The 21,146-nt window shown below is 45.7% G+C and overlaps 2 protein-coding genes across 20 annotated transcripts in view; one reads left to right on the top strand and one right to left on the bottom strand.

Moving 5' to 3' along the window:
* Positions 1 to 21,146, top strand: part of SRPK2 (SRSF protein kinase 2) — a 389,837-nt gene that overhangs the window by 239,490 nt on the left and 129,201 nt on the right. For 8 of the 17 annotated variants that reach the window (XM_049642817.1, XM_049642815.1, XM_049642818.1 and 5 more), the window contains 4 exons: positions 542 to 611; positions 1,230 to 1,322; positions 1,651 to 1,743; positions 11,831 to 12,270. In XM_049642817.1, the coding sequence (XP_049498774.1) occupies positions 542 to 611; positions 1,230 to 1,322; positions 1,651 to 1,743; positions 11,831 to 12,015 (441 nt within the window). In that variant the 3' untranslated portion in view covers positions 12,016 to 12,270. Of the gene's footprint in view, positions 1 to 541; positions 612 to 1,229; positions 1,323 to 1,650; positions 1,744 to 3,540; positions 3,808 to 11,625; positions 11,739 to 11,830; positions 12,271 to 15,633; positions 16,012 to 21,146 lie in introns of those variants that run through there. The other 9 variants (XM_049642822.1, XM_049642819.1, XR_007460241.1 and 6 more) reach the window with 8 other exon arrangements.
* The window catches only part of KMT2E (lysine methyltransferase 2E (inactive)), a 99,464-nt gene continuing 94,276 nt past the window's right edge, over positions 15,959 to 21,146 (bottom strand). For all 3 annotated transcript variants that reach the window (XM_049642809.1, XM_049642810.1, XM_049642811.1), the window contains 5 exons: positions 20,455 to 20,741; positions 19,501 to 19,589; positions 19,272 to 19,397; positions 18,992 to 19,089; positions 15,959 to 18,230 (listed from right to left, as the gene is read on the bottom strand). In XM_049642809.1, the coding sequence (XP_049498766.1) occupies positions 16,722 to 18,230; positions 18,992 to 19,089; positions 19,272 to 19,397; positions 19,501 to 19,589; positions 20,455 to 20,741 (2,109 nt within the window). In that variant the 3' untranslated portion in view covers positions 15,959 to 16,721. The remainder of the gene's footprint in view (positions 18,231 to 18,991; positions 19,090 to 19,271; positions 19,398 to 19,500; positions 19,590 to 20,454; positions 20,742 to 21,146) is intronic.

Below are 21,146 nucleotides of genomic sequence, written 5' to 3' on the forward strand. Positions count from 1 at the left end.
TCCTTGCCCTCCTCACCTGGCTCCTCCGGGCCCAGGGCTCAGAGCCTTCTGTTTGGCTCGAGGTTTTCCTTTGCTTGAGTCAGAAGTGGCAGAATTGATGAGATGCTGAAAATAGCTCCTGGTTACCAAGGCACGAGGGTCTTTGCTTCAAGAGAGCGGCAGTGCCCGCTTTCCAGGGACCCGATGAGCCTGCGTGGGGGAGGGCAGGCCTGAGTCCTGGTCCCACCATCCAGAGCTGGAACACGTTCCCCTCCCCCCGGGCCTGCACACAGCTGCTTGTCGCTGTGCTTCTCACAAAATGAGAAGAGGACATAGCCTTTACATCCTCCAGTAAAGGGAATGTAGGAAAATTTCTGAAGCTTCTTTGAACTTTTAGGAAGTTCAGAGTTGAAAGAAAAAAGTTGGTGTTGAGCTCTTTTAGAAGGCTCTTGGGTTTGATCAGGTCCTCGGAAAACGTGGGTCTCTTGTATAAGGAGAGAAAGTTGCTGCCTCGGGGGCCAGTGTCTTTGAAGTGCTTAGCATGTCATCTGTTGTGTCCTAGGCATTTGAGCTGGCAACGGGAGATTATTTGTTTGAACCGCATTCTGGGGAAGACTATTCCAGGGATGAAGGTGAGTATTGCCGCCTGCCAAATACCTCAGGCTGGGCCTCCTGAGAGGCCTGAGCTTCTGGAGAGTATTGTGTTTCCCTACCGAAATAGAGCTGTGTTTTGGTTTTCAAACGCCTAGTCGAGATGCTTTCCCCTGAGCTTGAAGCCCCCTCAGGCACAGTGGACGGGCAGCTCTGCCCTTGGCCCGGGGCCGCCTCTCCTTCCTGCTGGCCTCGGCCTGGTGCTCAGCAGCCAGGGAAGGACAGGCTCTGCGACCCCCGAGGCTTCTCTGTGGTCCTTTTGTCCACCGATCTGCCCATTTCACTGTCCTGTCGGGGAGCTGAGTTGAAAACCTGGGAATTCTGGCCTGAATTCCATCTGTAAAGCTGACCATCTCCATGCTTATTTGCTTACAGTGCTGGGGTGGCCAGGGGTGAGCTGGTATCAGTCACCGTCCGATGTTCCAGATGGTGCCTGAGGCCTGCCAGCCCCAGAAGCCTCTGCATGGATGTGCTGCAGACATTGTTGATTTGAATCTATTTCTGATTTTTTACTAATTTCAATTTTTTTCCCTCTTCTTTTATCCCATCCTTCCCTTTGCCCCTCCCATTCCCATGTCCTGTTTTTCTCTCCTCCATAGACCACATAGCCCACATCATAGAGCTGCTAGGCAGTATCCCAAGGCACTTTGCTCTATCTGGAAAATATTCTCGGGAATTCTTCAATCGCAGAGGTAGTACCTCTTCTTTTTGAAAAGCGCCACGATGCAGACAGAAACGGGATAGCACTACTGATTATAGCGCGAATGATGGCAGACATTTCTCCTAAATTGGAAAGGCAACCTAGCAAAATTCCTGTGCTGATTTAAAAGTTGACAGGGAACACTGCACTTGACCTTGCCACGGTCTCCCTGTGCATCCGGCGGCACCGGCAGAGCCTGTGCTTGGATCATACAGGTCGCGCTCTGTTTCTGTCTGCGCGGGCGGTAGCAGTGTCTGCATGCAGTGTACTGATTAAACTGTCGTGTGTTTCTGTTTTGCTGGCAATGTTTCCCAATGCAGATCACATAGCATTGATCATTGAACTGCTGGGGAAAGTCCCTCGAAAATACGCTATGTTGGGAAAATATTCCAAGGAGTTTTTCACCAGAAAAGGTAACGGTATTTATGCAACACTAATTTTCAGCATAATCCTCTCCCAAAGGGAGAAATTGTGCATTCACGTTTGGGCAGTGGAGAAAGACCTGGACCTTGTTACAGCTGGGGAATTCTGCCGAAGAAAGCTCTCGAGAAATAAGCTTGAACCATCTCCCATCTGTGGAGTACGGATTTTGTAAGACTACCACTTCCCGGAACCCTCAGTCTCCTCCCTGCCCTCTCCTCTCCTAATCTAAGCCCAGTCTGTGTATTCACGAATTTGTGAAAAGGAGTTTAAGTGGTTTTTAGAAACCAGCTAGACTTCTCTTTCCATTTCTCATGTTGTTCGTGGAGCCTGAGTGTTTTTGCCATGGAGTAGAGGCAGCGTGGGGACAGGACTTTGTGAGCGTCCCTCTGTGTCCTGCTGGGCGTGTCTGAGCTCCTTATGATGTGGGCGCGGGCTGCTGAGACCCTGTGCCCCCTTCTCTGAGAAATGACGTTCTCTTCTCCCCTGCACTATTCACATTGCATTAATAGTTGATTTACTTTAGTAAAAAGGCGCCAGGAATTTATTTTTAAAGAACCCCTTCCCGGCACCATATTGTTTTGTGTGAGCATGTTGGACCTCTTAATTATGTTTTTCCAGCTTGAATTTTTTTTTTGGCAGTGAGAGGGAGCAGTTGTACCCCCTTTAATAAAGAACTTTTAAAGTTGGTTTGAGTAGGATGTGGAGTTTCTAGAAATTTCTGAAAGTCCAACATGCTCTATCGCTTTCTGCTTTAGTCAGATTTGGAGAACTGGCTTTGACTTTTTATTTTCCTATGAGATAAGGTATTCTTCTAGAGTCATAAATCCTTATTATACCCTTTGGTGATGTCCAGCCACCCAGTCCTTGTTCCCTCCTTTAAATTACACATCCCCGTTAAATGCGCAAGACTCGAGAACATGCTGTGCCGAAGCCGGCAGTTTCCTGTTCCACTTACTCTGAGCACAGCGACCACTGCCCCTGGCTTTCCTAGGACCACCCCATGGGCAGCCTCTGAAATGTGTAACTAGATGCAGTTATTTTCTTACTACCTTTAGAGGCTTATCACAGGGAAAAAAGATGGTCAGGAAAAACTGCTGTTCAGACAACCTGTGTCGATTTTGGTTCTGAAGACCCACCTGGACTTTGAGTCTGGGTCTCATGAGCAAGGTTATGGTTCCCCTCACACGTGGGCCCAAGTAGGCTTGAGGCTAATAGAATGGCTTTGCCACTGAGCTCTGTTCTGTGACAGCATGGTGTGAGGCTGGGCACGTCCTGTCATGTCATCTCTGCACCTTCCATTTCCTACGCAGCACGTGGCACCCTAGTAGCTCATGTCACGTTTGCTGAGGCAGAGTTGTAAACAGGAAAGGAACTGCTCTAAACACGACGGACTTCTAGACGGCAGTATTGCTGAGAGAGTGGGCTAAGTTTCCGTAGGAAACTTCTTAAAAATGGTTGAAGGGCTGAAGCAAGGGAAGGCTCTGAATTACTGTGGCTTGGGATTCAGCGTGACTTGTTTTAATCAAGGCAGAGCCCTTCTTCCACATTTCAGAGTGTTTTCACGGCCTGTGAGAGATGGCCTGGCCCCTGGGAGGACTTGGCTGGACTTGCAGTGAACCCCCAGCCACAGCCATCACCACTGTCAGGTGGAGGCTTGGAGGGGAGGGTGGCCAAGAGCTAGTAGCCTAGTCTGTCATGAAGTAGGGGACATGGCTGACCTGCTGATGCTCTAGGGAGGGGATGGGCACTGGAGGGCGCTGGACCTTACTCAGCACCTGCTCTGTCAGCCGAACAGAGAATCCGCCACAGGCCGACGGACAGGTTCCGGCATCAGGCACAGAGGACCAACAGCCAGTAAAGCCACACGGAGTTTTTCCTCTGCAGCGAGGAGCTTCTCAGAAGGCCTGGGCTCTGCAGTTTTCCTGGCGCAGCGTCTGTGGGTTGGGCACCGCTTACTATCTATGCACAGTGGGGAGGAAGAGGGACACGCACTGCAGGAGGGGACCCGAATGCTGAGGAGGTGAAGTCCTGCTTGTCCACTGGCCTGGGATCAGGTTCGTTCCCAGAGGCAGTGCTCTGAGGCTCTTGGTGCCAGTTGGGCGTGGCTCCCAGGGATGGCACCTGCTGGGTACCAGCCCCGAAGCCCCTCCTCACCCCGTCGGCAGGTGCTGTCTTTGAGCGGGGTGGTGGGGGGGGGGGGGGCTGACCAGCGATGCTGATGAACTGATGCCGCATAGCAGGTGGCTCTGCTCAGAGCTCCCTGCGTGTAGCCCTTCAGGCCGGAAGGCGGCGTTCCTGTCAGCCTTCCTGTCAGCAGCCCTGCTCCTGGGGCCGCTCGGAGTCTGTGCGTGACCACTGCCTGCTCCCCAACGGGGGTACAGAGTGCTTGCCTGGGACCGTGCTGCTGCAGCGTCCCGTTATTACTGCACATGCGCTTTAGGGCCTGCATGCACGGGCTCCGCCAGGGAGCTTGTTGGAAGGTGACCAGGGTCGAAATACATTTGGCCTCCTTGGTAAAGACAGACCAGATGCATTGTGATTCAGTGTTACTGTGGTAACTAGAGTCCTTTCCCCTTCATTTGGATATGAGGGAGAATTTCTGACTAGGCAAGTGATTGGGAATTGGGACCCAAGTCCTTTCCTGATCATTGTTTATTTATAATAAGTGGAGATCAGAAGGGATTTAGGGCTTTTACAAAAGTCACAGAAATAATATTTTGATGAATGAGGGCGTGTCATGAAAATAGATTTTACCATGTCCCCCAGGATGAGAGGAATGATTTGTTACATAAAAGATGGGTTTTGGCATGCCCCACCTAAGGAATGTGTGCAGATATACAATTTGGAAGTAAGGAGATCTTAAATGTATCCGTTAACATTTTTTAAGTGCCTGCATGCCAGAACTGACAGAAAAGCAAAATCAGAAGCTGTTATTAATTTGCTTGCATCCCCTTGGAAAATAGCCAACGATTGAGAGGGAGTGAGCAGCACCCTACCCTGCTCTTTGTCCTCCTGCGGGAGACCCAGGCCACATCCTCACCCTGATGCCTGTGAGGAAGAGCATGGGGTCTGTGTGTTAAAGCTAAAAACCAAGCACAGCTAAGTGACCTCTTCTTAACGTACAACTCTGGGTAAAATGATTGTTACTAGTCTGAACAGTCATTCCTTAGCTGGGAATTTTCCACGCGAGCTGGATGTTTTGGCAAAGGAAGGTAGTTACTGTTCTCATCCTGCTACAGTTTGATAACCAGCAGGTTAACTCCTCTGGGTGTGGACATTAGCCACCAAGTGTCTTTCACAAAAATCCTCTTCACCAGTGTATGAAGATGTGCCCCACTAGAAGTAAGCACCTCTGTGCATTCTGCCCCTGCTTCTGTCCTGTTAGGGTCTGAGGTGTGTGTGTCCCCCGCCCCCCCCCCCCAATTCATTTGGGGGGATCCTTAACCCCCAAAAGGGTTTATTTTTGGGGGGGGGGGCCTTTGGGGAGAACATAAGGCCATGAGGGTAGAGCCCTCCTGGTTGGGATTAGTGCCCTTACAGAACAGATCCCAGACCACTCCCTTACCCCATACAGAGGACACGAGAGGGTCTGTGACCCGGAAGGGGGCCCTCGTGTTGGGACCCAGCCCTGCTGGCAGCCGGATCTCAGACTGCCAGCCTCCACGACTGTGGGGAATAAATTCATTCTTATTTATAAGCCACTCATTTTGGTTGTATTTTGTGATAGCAACCGGGATGGAGTGCGACTTGTCCCCAGGAAGTGTCCCAGTGCTTGTCAGGTGATGTAGCAAAAACAGTGCAGGCAGGAGTGCACCGTCCCACACTGCTGAACAGACGTTCTGTCGACACATGAGTGGCCATCGTTTTAGTAAAACTTACTGTTGGAAATATCAGAGTAATTTTTTTAAAAAAAACGGTTTGATTCTAGGGAAGGGCGTCACGTGGGCTGGAACGTGTGAGAGTGATCTGTTGTGTGTTGGACCAGAGACCTTAAGTGCAGTTCAAAGCATGCAAGAAGCCTGTGCAGACAGGGCACCCGGGTGGCTCAGTCAGTGAAGCATCCAACTCCAGGTTTCAGCTCAGGTCACGGTCTCACAGTTTGTGGGATCAAGCCCCACATAAGGCTCCACACTGATGAGCCTACTTGGGTTTCTCTCCTTCTCTCTGCCCTTCCCCTGCTCATGCTCTCTCTCTCTCTCAAAATAAATAAACTTAAAAAAAACAAAAAAAACAAGAAAACCCATGCAGAGCATTTGCGGTGCAATGCCGACACGCCCCCTGTGATAGGGCTTTGTTCTGCAGTCTTCGTTTTTAGTGTTTGAGATGAAACTTGTTAGAACGATTTCAACTCCCCTCCAGAATCCCCCACATCAACAGATTCTCTTACTTGTGTGAAGAGCGAAGCCCGCTGTGGGCTTTGGGCCCGTGTAGGCTGGCGCTGTCCCGTTCATCATCTAGGCCTCAGGTGGTGAAGCCCGTCGGTCGCCGCGGTTTGCTGACTGCACAGGCAGGTGGCAGGTGCCAGGCCTTGGCACGATGCCACCTTGGGGATGCGTGGGGCTGATCTCCCCATGAGCCGGGCCCTGTGCAAATGACTAGAAAAGGTTCTTCGCACTAGTGAGTCTAAAACTTTTAAAACGTGTACTTTAATACACTTTTTAATACAGTTTCACTTTAAGCATCACTTGTGAGTTGTGAGTACCCTCTGTGAGATCAGGACCCCGGTCTGTCTTTTTGGTGCGGGATTCCCCACAGCCCGGTGCCCAGTAGTCACAGAAAATAACTTCAGACTAGAAACATGAAGCTGTGTTGAGTCCTCCTTTCTGGAGAGCCAGAAGCAGGTGACACTGTGTCCCCCTTGGCCCAGGACGGCCCTCGTGGCACCCGCACGCCCGCACACAGGGCCCTGTTTGAAGGCTTGCGTGGTCTAAGGCCCTCCCCTGCTAGGGTCGGGGTGCAAGGTGGGAGGGTACGGTAGGGATGGTGCGGGGATGGTGCGGTGCCCTGGAGGCAGACCGGAGGGACACTGGGCACACCACAGAGACATTTTGGAAAATAACAGACCACAGGCCACAGCTGATCGTAAGTCTGAAACTAGCATTTTAATCATTTCATTTTGAATTTGAGCATATGATGCAGAAAAAGTAATGAAATTATTGCTCTCAGGTGTTCAGTTCTAGTTAGTTCATCCCACATATTCCTGTCGTTTATCATGATTAGTGTGTATTTTTACTGCGTGCATTAACGCAGTGTTGGGATTCTTTTAAAGCTATTACTTTGTTTTAAGCTTTGTTCCAGTTTTTTAAGCTTTTGTTCCAGCTTTATTCAGATGTAATCTACATACCGTACAATTCACCCTTTTAAAGCGTACAATCGAGTAGTTTTTAGAATGTTCCTGAATTATGTAGCCGTCACCACTGTCTAATTTCAGAATATTTTTATTCTCGACAAGAAACCAATCCTTTGCCCATTAGCACTCATTCTGGTTTCTTTCCCCCTGACCCCTGGCAGCTGCTGGTCTTCTCTCTCTCTGGGTTTCTCTGTTCTGGACATTCCATGTGGATGGAATCCTACAGTGTATGGACTTTGTGATGGTTTCTTCCATGTGTTCCGGTGTTTCAGGGCTCATGCGCTTGGGTGCATGTGTCTGTACTCTGCTTTTGACGTGTGGAGAGACCATGTTTGGTTGCTTCACTCACCAGTTGATGGATATGTGGGTGTCTGCTTTTTGGCTCATAAGAACGCTACTGTGACTATTGTACAAACTTGTGGATGGACCTGTTTTTACTTCTCTCTCTTTTTTTAAACTTTATTTATTGATTTATTTATTTTGAGAGGAAAAAAGAGAGGGGCGGGGGGAGCCCGCGTGGGGGAGGGGCAGAGAGAGGGAGAGAGAGTCCCAGGCAGGCTCTGCACTGTCAGCACAGAGCCCAGTGGGGGGGTTCAGTCTCACCAACCTGTGAGATCATGACCTGAGCCGAAAATAAGAGCTGGACGCTTAACTGACTGAGCCATCCAGGTGCCCCTGTTTTAACTTCTCTTAAATCACGTGTGATAGTTGAAGTATAAAACTTAAATTTTGATGAAGTCCAGTCTTCTACTTTTTCCTTTGTTACTTGTTTTTGTTATTTGTGCTTTTGATGTCACATCTAAGAAACCATTTCCTGCTTCTAAGTCCCAGAGATTATCCTGTTTTCTACTAAGAATTTATAGTTTTAGTTCTTAGGCTTTGGGCTGTGATCCATTTTGAGTTAATTTTTGTATTTGTTGGGGGTAAGGCTTATACAGATACTGAACTCAGATATTGACCTACAAATTTGTAGGAATTTCTTCAAATTTCTAGTTTTGTGTCTTGCTTGTACCAGTATTTGTGGACAGGTTTCCTATCTATATATGCCGTGAAATTTATCTGAATCTATTTTATATCATGGTTTCTTTTCTAGTTACCAGTATTCCCTGAAATACAGTACAAGGATTTCCCTCATAGTCTCCTATATGCTTATATGCTTAATTCTGGAATATTACAATTTCGGTGAACAAAATAAAGTATTTCCCTTCTCACAGATCACTTAAAATGATACTCAGGAGAAGTCTGATGGAAGTACTTAACTTTTTTCCTTAAAAAGCACTCTGATAATCTGGGCCTGGCAAGTACAGTAGCAGGTCCCAAAGCCTTGACTTGGCAGGTGAAGGAGCCCTCCCTTGGGGCCTGTTTCTGTCTGTTTTCCTGGGCTCTGTCAAGGTGACTCTGCCTCCAGGGCGGATTAGGAGCATGAGGGGCTGCTGAGGGCAGGGTCGTCCATCTGGCCTTGCTGGGCTCCCGAGGAAAGACAAAGTGGTACTCAGCGTTCTTTAGGAAGGAAAGGAAGGAGACGGTTTAAACGGTAAAGTCTTTCACTATTAAGTGTCTGGTTATTTGCAGAATGTGTTGCAGTGGAACATATCTTGGTATACTTGCCTGAGAGAGAAGAAGTTGTCAAGGTAAAAATTTGTTAACTTGTCCAGGAGCCACTTGTACAATAGGAGCAGATAGCGAAAAACAGTCTCTCAAGCGTTTTCTTATTTCATTTTGTATTCTGAGTTGTGGTAGCAGAGGTGGCCATTCACGAGGCTGGAGCTGGGGAGGGGACAGGGTCCCTGCTCATGGGACGAGCCTGTCCTAGCGGTGGATGTGCACGTTTGGGAGTTGAGGGCTTGTTATTAAAGAGCCTTTAGCAACCGTTTGTGAGACTTGTTTCTTATTGAATTGAGCCTAAGAGTTTGTACATGGAATCATAGGGCCTAGGCAAATTTATTTCCTGTGTTTTTTCTTGGCATCAGTTTTTCCACCTGTCTCCATAAGGCATATGCTTGTTCTTCGAGGTGGCACTTCGGGGTTGTCACGGTAGCGGTGTCGGGCACGTGTACCGATCGGAGCTGAGGGTTACTGTGCCTGCTGCATATGCTCGCGTTACAGACAGCGTCTTCGCCCACAGGTTTTTTTGTGTGTGGGATTGATTACCTGGTCAAAGTGTGTTAGGTGTTCCAGTCGGTTCTTTGCAAATGTTTTTATCAGTTTATAGCTAGTTAGGTCTGAATAAATAGATTTTCGGGGCCTTTCAGCTTGTGTTGTTCTCATCACTGTTACTATGCAGATTTTAAGGCAGCTGTTGTGGTAACACTTCTCTCTTTTCATGGAAGATTGAACCTAATTTCATGCCTGTTGATGGATTTTAAACTGGCCCCCTCCGAAATAGATCCCTCAATGTTCTGATCGGACTGTGCTTCTCAGCTATTATGTTCATTTGCAACCTCGGGGAGTGTTCGTTCCAGGTCAGAAGAGATGAAGGTCCGTGAAGTTCTCTCCCCCTTCCAGAGGACACGTTTTGGAATGTTCCATGTGAACTTTCTTAGTTTCCTGCAAACCTTGCTCTGGTGAGCTCCACGGTCTCTGTAAGCCAAGGAGAGCTGTATTACGGAAGATGCAGAGAGAGAAGCCACCTTCTAACAAAGCTGCTGTTTGGGGGGGTACCTGTTCCATCTTGAAGGGCGCTTTGAAGGTTACTCTTGTGATCATTCTCTTCTATTCTTCTTTTAGTACCAGACGCTGGGCCATATAATTTCCCTCCATGTTCCCAAGTAATATGAAATAGTATTCATCAGGTTGACGTATCATGGTTTGTTTCTGTAACCACGGTTCTCCTGTCACTGAGCACCTGTGATTTTGCAAGTATGCGTGGTGGGTGGGTGGGGGCTGGGGGGATTGGGAGGGTGTGCCAGGGTTTATTTTCTTAGGCTGGATTTCCAGAGCTGGAATTTCCAGATTAAAGGGGATGAGCTTTGAGCCATTGCTCAGACTCTGTTCTCATGGACACAGTCTTCCTTCTACAGGAGGAAACACTTTCTCCTCTCAGATGGCCCTTTCTCTACTCCCCTCCCCAAAACAGAGCTGACCTACAGTCTGTAAGCCATGCCGAACTCCGTCCTCCGTTTACTTTGCACAACATCCCTCCAACAAGAAACATTCCGTAAAGTTCTGTTTATCCCAGATCTGGTGCGTGTGACGATTGCAACTCTGTAGACATACCGGTTCACAGGAATATAATTAAGAGAGAGTGGAGGCTGAGAGAAAAAAATCCTAGTGGGTGGGATTACAGGTCATTTCTCCTTCTGTTTTTGTACTTTTCTGTAAGGTTCTTTTATTTTCTTTGTGATTAAAGAAAGAGGAGAGTGGTCTAAATTGAGATGCGTAAACGGGTGAAACAGACCAGGCCTCCTGAGAAGACCTAGTAAGGAAGCATCTCTTAATACACACCGTGAGACACCTGGCTTGGTGGGTGGACAGAGCAAGTGGAAGAGGAGAGGACAGCTGGCCCTCGTGTGGGGCTACATGTGGGGTGCCTGCCTCAGCAGGACCGGCCAGCACTCTGAGCCCAGAGCTGTGCCTGTGCGGGGTGAGCGGGGAGCGGGCCCCGGGCAGCCCTTCCTTGTCTCTGCCACCCGCAGGGGAGGCCTCTCTGCCTACAGGGGAGGGGCATCCTGTGAACATTTCTAACGGGAAGAGAAAAGGAATTAATCCTAATGAAAGGTATCCTGACCTTTTGGCAGTTTGATTTAAATCAGCTTTTTTTTTCCCACTATGAAAAAGGCTGTCCTAGTTTTCAGACCATTTACTAGATCGTTGGTTGTTCTGTTGTGTTGGTCGGGGCTCCTCGTAACCTATGGTTTCTGTGGTGCAACTAGCACATGTTCAAGATTTGATGTCCTGATCTCTTAGATTTTACAGCCAGTGTGTGGAATTGAGTGGTGTTTGGTTCACCTTGGCCTCTAGAGCTGTGTTGTCTGGTACAGGAGCCAGTGGCTAATTGTGGCTGTTTAAACAAATTAAAACTTCAGTTCCTCAGTCGCACTGGTAACATTTCCAGGGCTCGGTAGTCACATCTAGCTAGCAGCTGCCATATTGGATTAGTGAGCTAAAGTACACCTGCGCCATCCAAGAAACTTCTCTTCAACAGCACATTTCTAGACGGAAAGACTCCCTTTTTCTTTGCATGGTCACATGCAGAAATAATGATCCAAGGAGTTTATGTAGTGTGTTTCTTAAAGCTTTTTCTAAGCAAATTTACAAATTGCAGAAGATCCCACATTGGAGGGAGAGTGCCTTTGTCAGTCTTTGCAAATGAAAACATTCCGGGTGTGGTGCCCTGCTGGCTCAGCCGGTGGAGTCTGTGACTCTTGATATCAGGGTCCTGAGTTCAATCCCCACGTTGGGTTATAGAGCTTACTCAATAATAATAAACTTAAAAAAAAAAAAAAACCACCCTGGGGGACTCAGCACCTCTACTTACTTAAAAAAACCTGGAACTGATTCGAACGAACTGTTCCCCTTTCAGTGAACCCCTTGTTTGCATTTGTCAAGCTTACGCAAAATAACACGGCCACAAAGACCTTTCATGGTCACTGCTTGGGGGGAAGCCGGCCTTTGGTGTTGCCTAGTGTTGGGCAGGTAGGTGTCCGCTTCACTGAAAACCTGGCCGGACCACCAATGGGAAATGCGCGTGTGGAGCTTCCTTGACACTGCCTGTTTCTTCCCCGTAGGAGAACTGCGGCATATCACCAAGCTGAAGCCCTGGAGCCTCTTTGATGTCCTTGTGGAAAAGTATGGCTGGCCCCACGAAGATGCTGCACAGTTTACAGATTTCCTGATCCCAATGTTAGAAATGGTTCCAGAAAAACGAGCCTCGGCTGGCGAATGCCTTCGGCATCCTTGGTTGAATTCTTAGCAGATCCTACCAGTAGAGCATTCTGAGCTAGCAAATGTTTTCCAGTACATTGGACCTAAACGGTGACTCTCATTCTCTAACGGGATTACAAGCGAGCTGGCTTCATCCTCAGACCTTTATTTTGCTTTGAGGTACTGTTGTTTGACATTCTGCTTTTTGTGCACTGTGATCCTGGGGAAAGGTAGTCTTTGTCTTCAGCTTAGTAGTTTACTGACCCACTTTCTTCTGGAAACAATAACATGTCTCTAAGCATTGTTTCTTGTGTGACATTCAAATGTCAGTCTTTTTTTTTGAGCGAAAAATACTTTCCCCCTTGTGTTTTGGCAGGTTTTGTAACTATTTATGAAGAAATATTTTAGCTGAGTACTATATAATTTACAATCTTAAGAAATTATCAAGTTGGAACCAAGAAATAGCAAGGAAATGTACAATTTTATCTTCTGGCAAAGGGACATCATTCCTGTATTATAGTGTATGTAAATGCACCCTGTAAATGTTAATTTCCATTAAATATGGGATGGGGACTCAAATTTCAGAAAAGCTACCAAGTCTTGAGTGCTTTGTAGCCTGAGTTGCATGTAGCGGACATGAACTGCTCCCAGGAGCTGTGCAGACTTTTCATTCCATAACAGCCCTTTTACATTGGATTTTAAACAAAGTGGCTCTGAGTTATGTCATTCCCTATATGGCACTTTAAAGCAAGAAAAGACATGCTTTCATTCGAAAATACGTACTATAGTTTTAGCACTCTCATTCATATTTTTGCATATTTTTAAAAGTACTTTTAAGGAAAAAGAGCAATTTCCCTTTAAAAATGTGATGGCCCGGTACCATGTGGTGTTGCCTCCTCCAAACACTGTAAGTTAAACTCTACATAGATTAAATCGGACAACAAAAACCATGTGCAGTGTGTGGAATTAGAAATATATATATATACACACATACACACGTATGTATATACATACGTATACACACACACACACACACACACACACACATATATACGTATGTATATATATATAGTTTTTCTTTTTTGGAAAAGCTTACTTGTGTTTCTCCAAAACCAAGGTGTGGTATGTACAGTTAGCGGTGCAGTGGGCACGACCCTAACGTCTCAGAGGTAACAGGGACCACGTTCATTCCATAGGCAGTTATATGCGTGGCTATAACAATTTTCTGAGCTTTCTCATTGTCTTCCCATGTATTGAAGTTGAGAAAATGATTTTCCCTTTGCAGGTTGCACACAATTTTGTTTATGCATTTCCTTAAAGTTTTAGAATCCAGGACACAAACCATAGTAGGCAATACGATTTTAGAATGTAATCTACAGAGGTGTATTTAGCCTCTTTTAGAAGTCAGTGGGTTGAATGTCAGGTTTTTAAAAAATTTTACATTCATTAAGGTGCCTCGTTTTTCTTGACTTTGTCCATTAACATTTATCCATATGCCTTTGCAATAACTAGATTGTGAAAAGATAACAAGTGTTGTAATAATAATCCATTGTTTGAGGTGCTTGCGGTTGTCTTAAAAATTAAAGTGTTTTGGTTTTTTTTTTTCCAGACATTGCCTTGGTCATTGGCCTATATTTGAAGTGATAGAATCAACAAACATGTGCTCTCCTTTTAGTGCAGTGTGACCCAAACTAAAGGAAGTATCAACATCCCTATTGCAGGAAATGTAGTCGCACAACATGCATTAAGGCTTACTTAGTACATGGAAATCATTCATTGTGTTGTAAGAGTAGAATATGGCTTTCGAAGAGCTGCTGTAGTACAGACTCACTGCCTAGAATTTCAGTGATTCCTCTTCGTGTTCCATGAAATCCATACTAATGACATAGTGTTTGAGCATTGCAGATTTTCTTCTCTCTTTTTACCAGTTTTCACTGTGAGGGAACAAGACACAGTCCTTTAGGAGTTAGCATGGTAATCACATACCGCTGTGAGGTGCAACAGAACCACTTATGAAACGTGCATGCTGAGGTTTTCCGAGGAGGCTGTAGGTTACCACGTAGGTTCTACGACGGATGGTTGCTGCAGACACAGTTTCCGTAGGATCCGTTCTTACAAGAACCACAAAGTATGTCTTCATCTTCCCCTAACTGAAGAATTTGTATCAGGGTTATAGCACACTTGAATGAAATGTGTCTAATGCAATTGCAGCTCATGTTAGAAAATAAACTAGATTGTTATGAATTTTGTAAAGACCTGTCCCTAATAAGAGCCTAACTGGTGTACAATGTTAAAAAAAAAAAAAAATGTTCTAGAAGGAATAGATGTTTGTATTAGGTATAGTATGTTTTTTTTGGCGGGAACCTGGTGGCTTGAGGATAAAGAATACATACAAGCCGAGCGAGAAGCGCTGGTTATACAGAACACTGCAGCCGGCTTGGACGTTCTAGTGAACGTCCTGCTTTTCCCCTCTAGTCCACATCAGGCCTTCATGGAGAAGGACAAGCAGTGGACCACATACATGATGATAGCAGATGAGAGGCTGGCTGGCTGGAAATTAGAACTGCCCAAAGGCTTAAAAAAAAAAAAAACAGATACAGGGGCTTCAGAAAAGCCTAGACTTTTTAGCTGAAAAGTGATTTACTGACTGACTTCTTCCTGTGCCTGGATTATACTTAACAGTTAACAGGACAAACCACTGTCCTTGGGCAGATAACTTCAGTTTGTATCCACAGCTGGGATTATTCCTTAAATTCCGCTTTTAAATTGTCCATTTTTTTTTTTTTTTTATGACTTCAATGAAATTTTGGTAGAGGACAGTATTTGGGAGTATGTGTGTCCTTCATCGAGGAGTTGAGGAATTATGTAAGATCCTACAGTTCATAGAAAAGTTTCTCTATACATGATTTGTGTAGTAGGCCAATTTATAACTGAGGAATCCTAAATCCTTAGGAGGACAGTCCTTTAAAGAGTTTGAATAATGCTGTTCGCTGTGCTAATAGTTAACCTTTGTTCTTGGAAACCGTTGGGCTGGGTGATGTAGAGCCATGTTTTTCTTGGACAAGTGTTTTTTTAGTGAATACGGGAAGTACAATTTTGTTTGCTAAAGTCAAGGAGGGCAAAGTTGACCTAAATTCTTTTAAAACTTGAAGCTGATTAGAATTGAGCCCTAAACGTGGCTCTCTTAGTGTGCCCTTATTAGCTGATTTTCAAAAAGAAATGGGAGTTAAAAGTGTGCAATGTGACTTTCATTACTGCCAGATATTATCCAGTCATTTTTAGTCTGTTCACTTGTTTCTCCAGCACACAGAATTTTTGTGCTGTGCCAAATTATGCCAACTAGGGAAAACTGGAAAAATGCGTTCGTGTCATTACTAATACTCCTCAGAGGCAGAAGACAGAATTTATTTTTCCAAAATAACTAGCATTTCCTATTTCAGCAAAATGTTCACTAGGCTGTTTTCATTTCACTTGAGAACTCTAAGGGTAACTAACGCCTTCTTCCTTTTCCTTTTGTACACCCAAAACGAAGTATTTTTTTTCCCTGAATACTATAGAGCTAGATAATAAATGTTAATTTAAGGTTTAGAGATAATTTTGATTAATCAGGACATTGCAGTCACGCATGTTCTAAAGTGTACAAGTTAGATATTTGTGTGTTTTTTAGGTCAACTACTCCGTATTTTATGGGCTCTAACTGTATCACGTGTGATGCTTTAATGATACGGGCTCACGTTGTACGATGTCAGATAGAAGTAAATGTGCACAGCATCTCCACAGCAGAGTAGATTCCTGTGAGTTGGCTCCTGCGACAGTGACAAGTAGGGACATCATAGGAACAACCCCTTACTGCTTCCTGATGACTGCTGAGGTGGTGGTCGCTAAAGAAAATGGAAGGCTCCTTACAAACTACATCTGAAAAACTGTAACTTTTTGTAAAAGACCCTTGTTTGAACAGACTCCAATCTCAGAAGTTGTACAGGACAATCTGGTAAAACTGACATAATTGTGATTTATTAACATGAATTAAAATGCCCAACCAGTGCTTCAATGTGACAGTATATTTAAAATAAAAAAGAAATTAAAGGCCATATACTGTACTACTCTCACAAAGATCACACAGTTTTGCAAAGACCTGTCATATGTACAACGCTATATATCCAATGAGAAAAGCTGTAAGCAGTTATATACGCAAAGGAAATGCAGTATTTACAGTGTGTCGGGAGACGTTAAAAATCATCTATACATTAAATTACATTTTGCTCGCAAATAACCGATAAAACAAAATGAGCCATGTCCACACCAAACTATAAAAATCTGTATTGCATTTTTTTTTTTTATACCTAAGATGCACTCACAGAACTGCCGACAGGAAGAAAAATGAAAATCCTCATAGTGCCATTTCTTAGCTGTGTACTTAAATGCGTATGTATGAAATAATATAGAAAACATTCACTAAATGAATTTAACTGCAACAATAAAATTGAAAGATCATGTAGCATCAAATCTACTGCCAGAAAAACAGCTGGAATGTTCACTTACAAAATAAAGATACCTAATACTGGCTTAACAGCACATCTTTTAAGGAATTTTAAAAAGCAAAAATGGGAAAAATACAATGAAAGAGCACTGGTGTTTTGTTTTTTTTTTTATACAAAGTTTCATGTACAAGCTTTAAAAAGTACCTTAACAGGTACATATGAAATATACAGTTTATCTTACAGAACATTTTAAAAAATGTTTTTGGGGTCCATTTTAATGCCACCCTGAACCGTGGTAATTGTTCTGAAATGTCGGTGGCACCTGCGCTCTGTGAATCGGGATTTGTCCAGGCACTGGAGATGCCTGCTGGGGTCCTTGAACCCCGTGTGGCAGGGCCACAGAGCCAGGATGAGGACAGAACCCTGAAGCAGTAGGTGTTGGAATACTGTTTGGTCCTTGGGGCTGGAGATGAGGACCTGCGACTGGTAACGGACAATGCGGCCCTGTTCCAGAAGGCTGGTGTTGGGGTCCCGGCCCCAGAGTGGTGTGGTGTGTGGCTTGGGAGGGATACGGTGGTACGGCCGGATGAGCACTTGAAGGAAACAGTGGAGGTCCTTGATGAGGCGGGTGGTGTAAGGCCTGAGCGGACGAGGTGTGGTGCCCAGAAGCCAAAACACTGGAAGGTGGCGGTGGCGGTGGCGGAGGCGGCGCCGAGTTGACAACATGCTGGTGTTGTGCTGGCAGACCTTGGAGTCCCGTGGAAGGATGGGGCGGTGGGTGGTGATGAGGGGCGGGACCAGGAGGCGGAGGGGGGGGTGGCAAATGGTGGCCCGCAGTTTGCGAATGAATGTGCGACCCGGGGGTGACGGCGTGAACGGGCCCCACCACGTGAGCCACTGAGTGTTGCTGATGGGAGCTCGGCTGCTGGACGAGGTGCGGTCCTGGGGCAGGGGGTGGGGGGGGCGGTGGGGGGACCACGGCAGCAGCAGTCTGATGGTGGATCGGGGGGTTCTGAGAAGGCAAGAAATGCCCTGGAGTAACATGGTGTCCTGGGACGGTTTGCTGGCTCGCGGAGCCAGGAAGTGCTTGATTTGGTCCCGACGCAAACACAGTCTGTTGGGAAAGCCCACCTTTAAGCTGATTATAATTCTGAAAGTTTGCAGAGGGCTGCTGGTTTTGATAATAAGACGAGGAAGAAGGGGGCGGAGGGGGTGGAGGGGGTGGAGCTGCGCTGTTCAGGCTCTGTTGGTTGAACTGGGTGTAGGTGGCTGAAGATTGTCCCGAGGGGGTCTGCGTATATAACGCTCCGGAGGTCGCCTGCTGAGTGCTGGCTTGCAGGGTCTGTGCCGCGGGGTAGAAATTTCTCTGAGGCTCTCGCTGAGGGGTTCCCACCTGAGGTGACTGTGCGTGATGAGGCCTATAGGGAGACCCTAACTGCTGGGCGGGGGGCTTTGGTGAGAGATAACCGTGCTGTACCGGCGGGTGAGGTGTCGATGATTTGGGAGGATTTTCTACGTGAGGGGACGGAGGACAGTGCAACTTCACTGGCGCAGAAGGCAGCTTTTGTGGAAGTTGCTCGGATGAGCTTCGAACGAGTGGCTGAGGAGGATTCTTCGAAAGCGCTTGGGTGTTATTTAATAGCTGTTTCTGTTGGAGCTCTGTTTTCAGGTGAACACCGTTCTCAGCTTCTGACACAGTAACTGTGGCCTCCCAATGGGACTCTGCTTTTGTGAGTATTTTCCCATGTGCTTGGACAGGAAGTACAGGTCCCGGTGAACCAGGCTATGAAAAGGAAACAAATCATGTAAGAAACGTTTTATGTACATTGAGGTTTGTTATCGGTGGTATTTAATGTTATTTACATGTTCATTTATAAATGAAGATAGAGTCGAGAAGTCCATCACAGAGGCTTGGGATATTGAAAAGCCAGCTTTTTCAGAGGCTACAAGTTCTGATAACTAAGGTTAAACTGAATTCCCTGGATTAATTTTTATTAAGACCAGGTTAAGGAAATAATGGTCCTTACATTTAATTTGCCTTTTTTTCTTAAGCGATGAAACCTGCTTTTGAGGCTTATTTTGAAAGATTTCTGATAACCTTCAATTCCATAAACTGAAATTCCTACACCCTAATGATAAACCCAAACTGTTTTAAATATGTATGATGTCACGTATGAGGAAAAAGAAAATCAATCTCCTATCCCTCATCTTTAGTTTCCAAAGATACTGCCACGTCAGACCACCCCCCATGTCATGATTCAGGGTGGTAACAGCATTTCTTTTCAATGAGTGTCACCTGACCTTTTGTTTTTTGAGCATTCACTGAGTGGTCAGATATTCTATGAAAAGACTGAATTTCCTGGGGTATGGAGGTGGAATTCTAGGAGAAAATGTAAATTACTGAAGCACAGTGAGCACACTAGACCATTTGGTCAAAAAGTATCCAAAAATGACAACCGGATACTTGATACAGCAGAAAAATCTCCGTATGCATATTACCATCCACTTTTCTGAACAGCCTTGTTCAAAGGTCAATTTTATTACCTTGCTCATTTTTGAAGGGCTTTTACAAGTATTTTGAGAAGTGTCTGGGGATGGACATTCATTTGTAGTCACGGATTCTGGATTTTCAGGGTCAGGATCTGTAAAGCAGAAGAAACCTATATAGTAAACGTAAGATTGCGCGACAGTATTGTCTTGCAACTAACACTTTGTACAAAGCAATGTCAATTCTATTCAAACCAACTTTTTATAAAGGCGCTCTCCCTTCTGATTTAAAAAGGTTCTTAAAACAATAATCATGATGGGTCCTCTGCTTACTGACCTTCCATAAGTTCACTGAAAGGAGGGACTGGGCCCTGGGGCTGCAACTGGGGAATGTGATTTGAATGAGATGGAGGTGAAGACGGAACATGACCCGGTGAGCATGGGACACATGGCGACTCTGCCCCTGGAGGTGAAGCAGACCCAAAGACAACATTAGAACCGCAAAGAACGAGGGTACATCGTGGTCAGCTGGCTCCACTTTTGGGCAGAGGCACAGGCTCACTTACCACTATCTCTGTCTTTTCGGTGATCGCTGAGGAGTAGCGCTCGCTGGTAACTCCTTTCTCTCACCTGCTCCACTGAGGTTGAAGCGGTCCTTGAACATAAAATCATACCGTCAATTCAAGGAAGGTACTGCCAGCTAGATTACTCTTTGTCCTGGATGGTCAACATGTCCTCTCAGACCAAGGCTTTTCCTCTGCTGGGAGAATACTTAGGTGTAAAGCTTTGAAAACAGCCTGTCTTTTCTTTATCCTCGTATATTTAAAGAGCTCAGTCAGACTCCATTCCTTTGTCTTAAGGCAACTCCTTGGTGGAAGGGAGCAGGGGGTTGAAGGGTGACATATCAGCATCCAGAATGTCACTGCAGGGACCCATACCCTTTATAAATTACCCTGTGTCTGACAGCAGGAAGCTCTCGGGGGTAAGGGGACCGAGGAACAACGTGAATGAGCCCTTCTGCCCTTTGCCAAGACCCACCTATATCTGGCCTCTATTCCTACTGAAGAAGTACTAAAGTTGGTTCTTCTTCTCTGTAACTGGTAACAAGGGTGTATAAGGAAACTGCAGGATGTTGACTATGATACAAGTTCTTTGGAGACGAGTATTTGTATGAAAAACGTGAAAATTATCAAAGAGGAAGCACAGTGGACCCTTAACAGGCAGATGCATAGCTGGTTTAAAAGCCTATCAGCAAAAAGGATCTCTCTGAAGTAGGACCACAGACGTCTATCTCCTCAGCACTGGGGGAACGACGACAGACAGGAAGAGAGTTCCTTAACAAAAGCGTGTGCTTTTCAGAACAGCAGACTTCAGGTCTTTACAAACACGGCTGCGTTCAAAACCAGCTATGTAAGGGGTCCTGACTGGAGAATAAAGAACACCGACTGCTTTAATTACATATGCATGCATACTACCCAGAGTTCTAAAGTTCCCAGTTAGGTTTTTTGAAACAGGCTTACCACTGAACTTCTGGTTCATTCTTCTCGCTGGCGGAAGCTTCCTTAACGGGACAGTTATTGCTGGTGTCTACTGAAGCAGCGCTGTAAACCGTAGGCGGCGCCGGTAACGGCAGGCCCGTGGTGCTCTCTGCCTGCTCCCCGCTCTCGGTCCTGCCGCCACAGCTGTCACCGCTGCTGCTCGAGTTGCCACTTGCATGAGGGGACACACTAACCAGGGGAAAGTGGTCTGCCTTGGAGCCGCTTTTCCTAGCTTCACGCTGTCTTTTACGGTATTCTAGCAGGGAGACCTGAAGCAAGAAAAGGAAAAGCAAATCTTTTTTTCTTGTTTTATATGTCAGAATCAATCTATTCTTTTTTTCTAAAGAGAATTACTGTATTTACATTAGGAAAATTATGTAAAATAATTTTTGAACAAATAATAATAATTAACAATTACCAATGGCTATTATATTGCCAGGCATTGTATTTAGATGATTTACATACATTATCTCATTTAATCCTCACAACAACCCTATGAAATAGGTATATTATCATCCCCATTTTACAGATGAGGAAATTGAGTAACTCACTCACTCAAGGTCACACAGCTGGTGAGTGTTGGAGCCGGGATTCGAACCTAGGTCTTACTTGAAAGCCCGTGCTCTTTCCACTATACTACATTGCTTCCCACAAAGTTGCCAACTGGACTCTGT

The sequence above is a fragment of the Panthera uncia genome, chromosome A2 (assembly GCF_023721935.1).
Source record: "Panthera uncia isolate 11264 chromosome A2, Puncia_PCG_1.0, whole genome shotgun sequence".
NCBI lineage: Eukaryota > Metazoa > Chordata > Mammalia > Carnivora > Felidae > Panthera > Panthera uncia.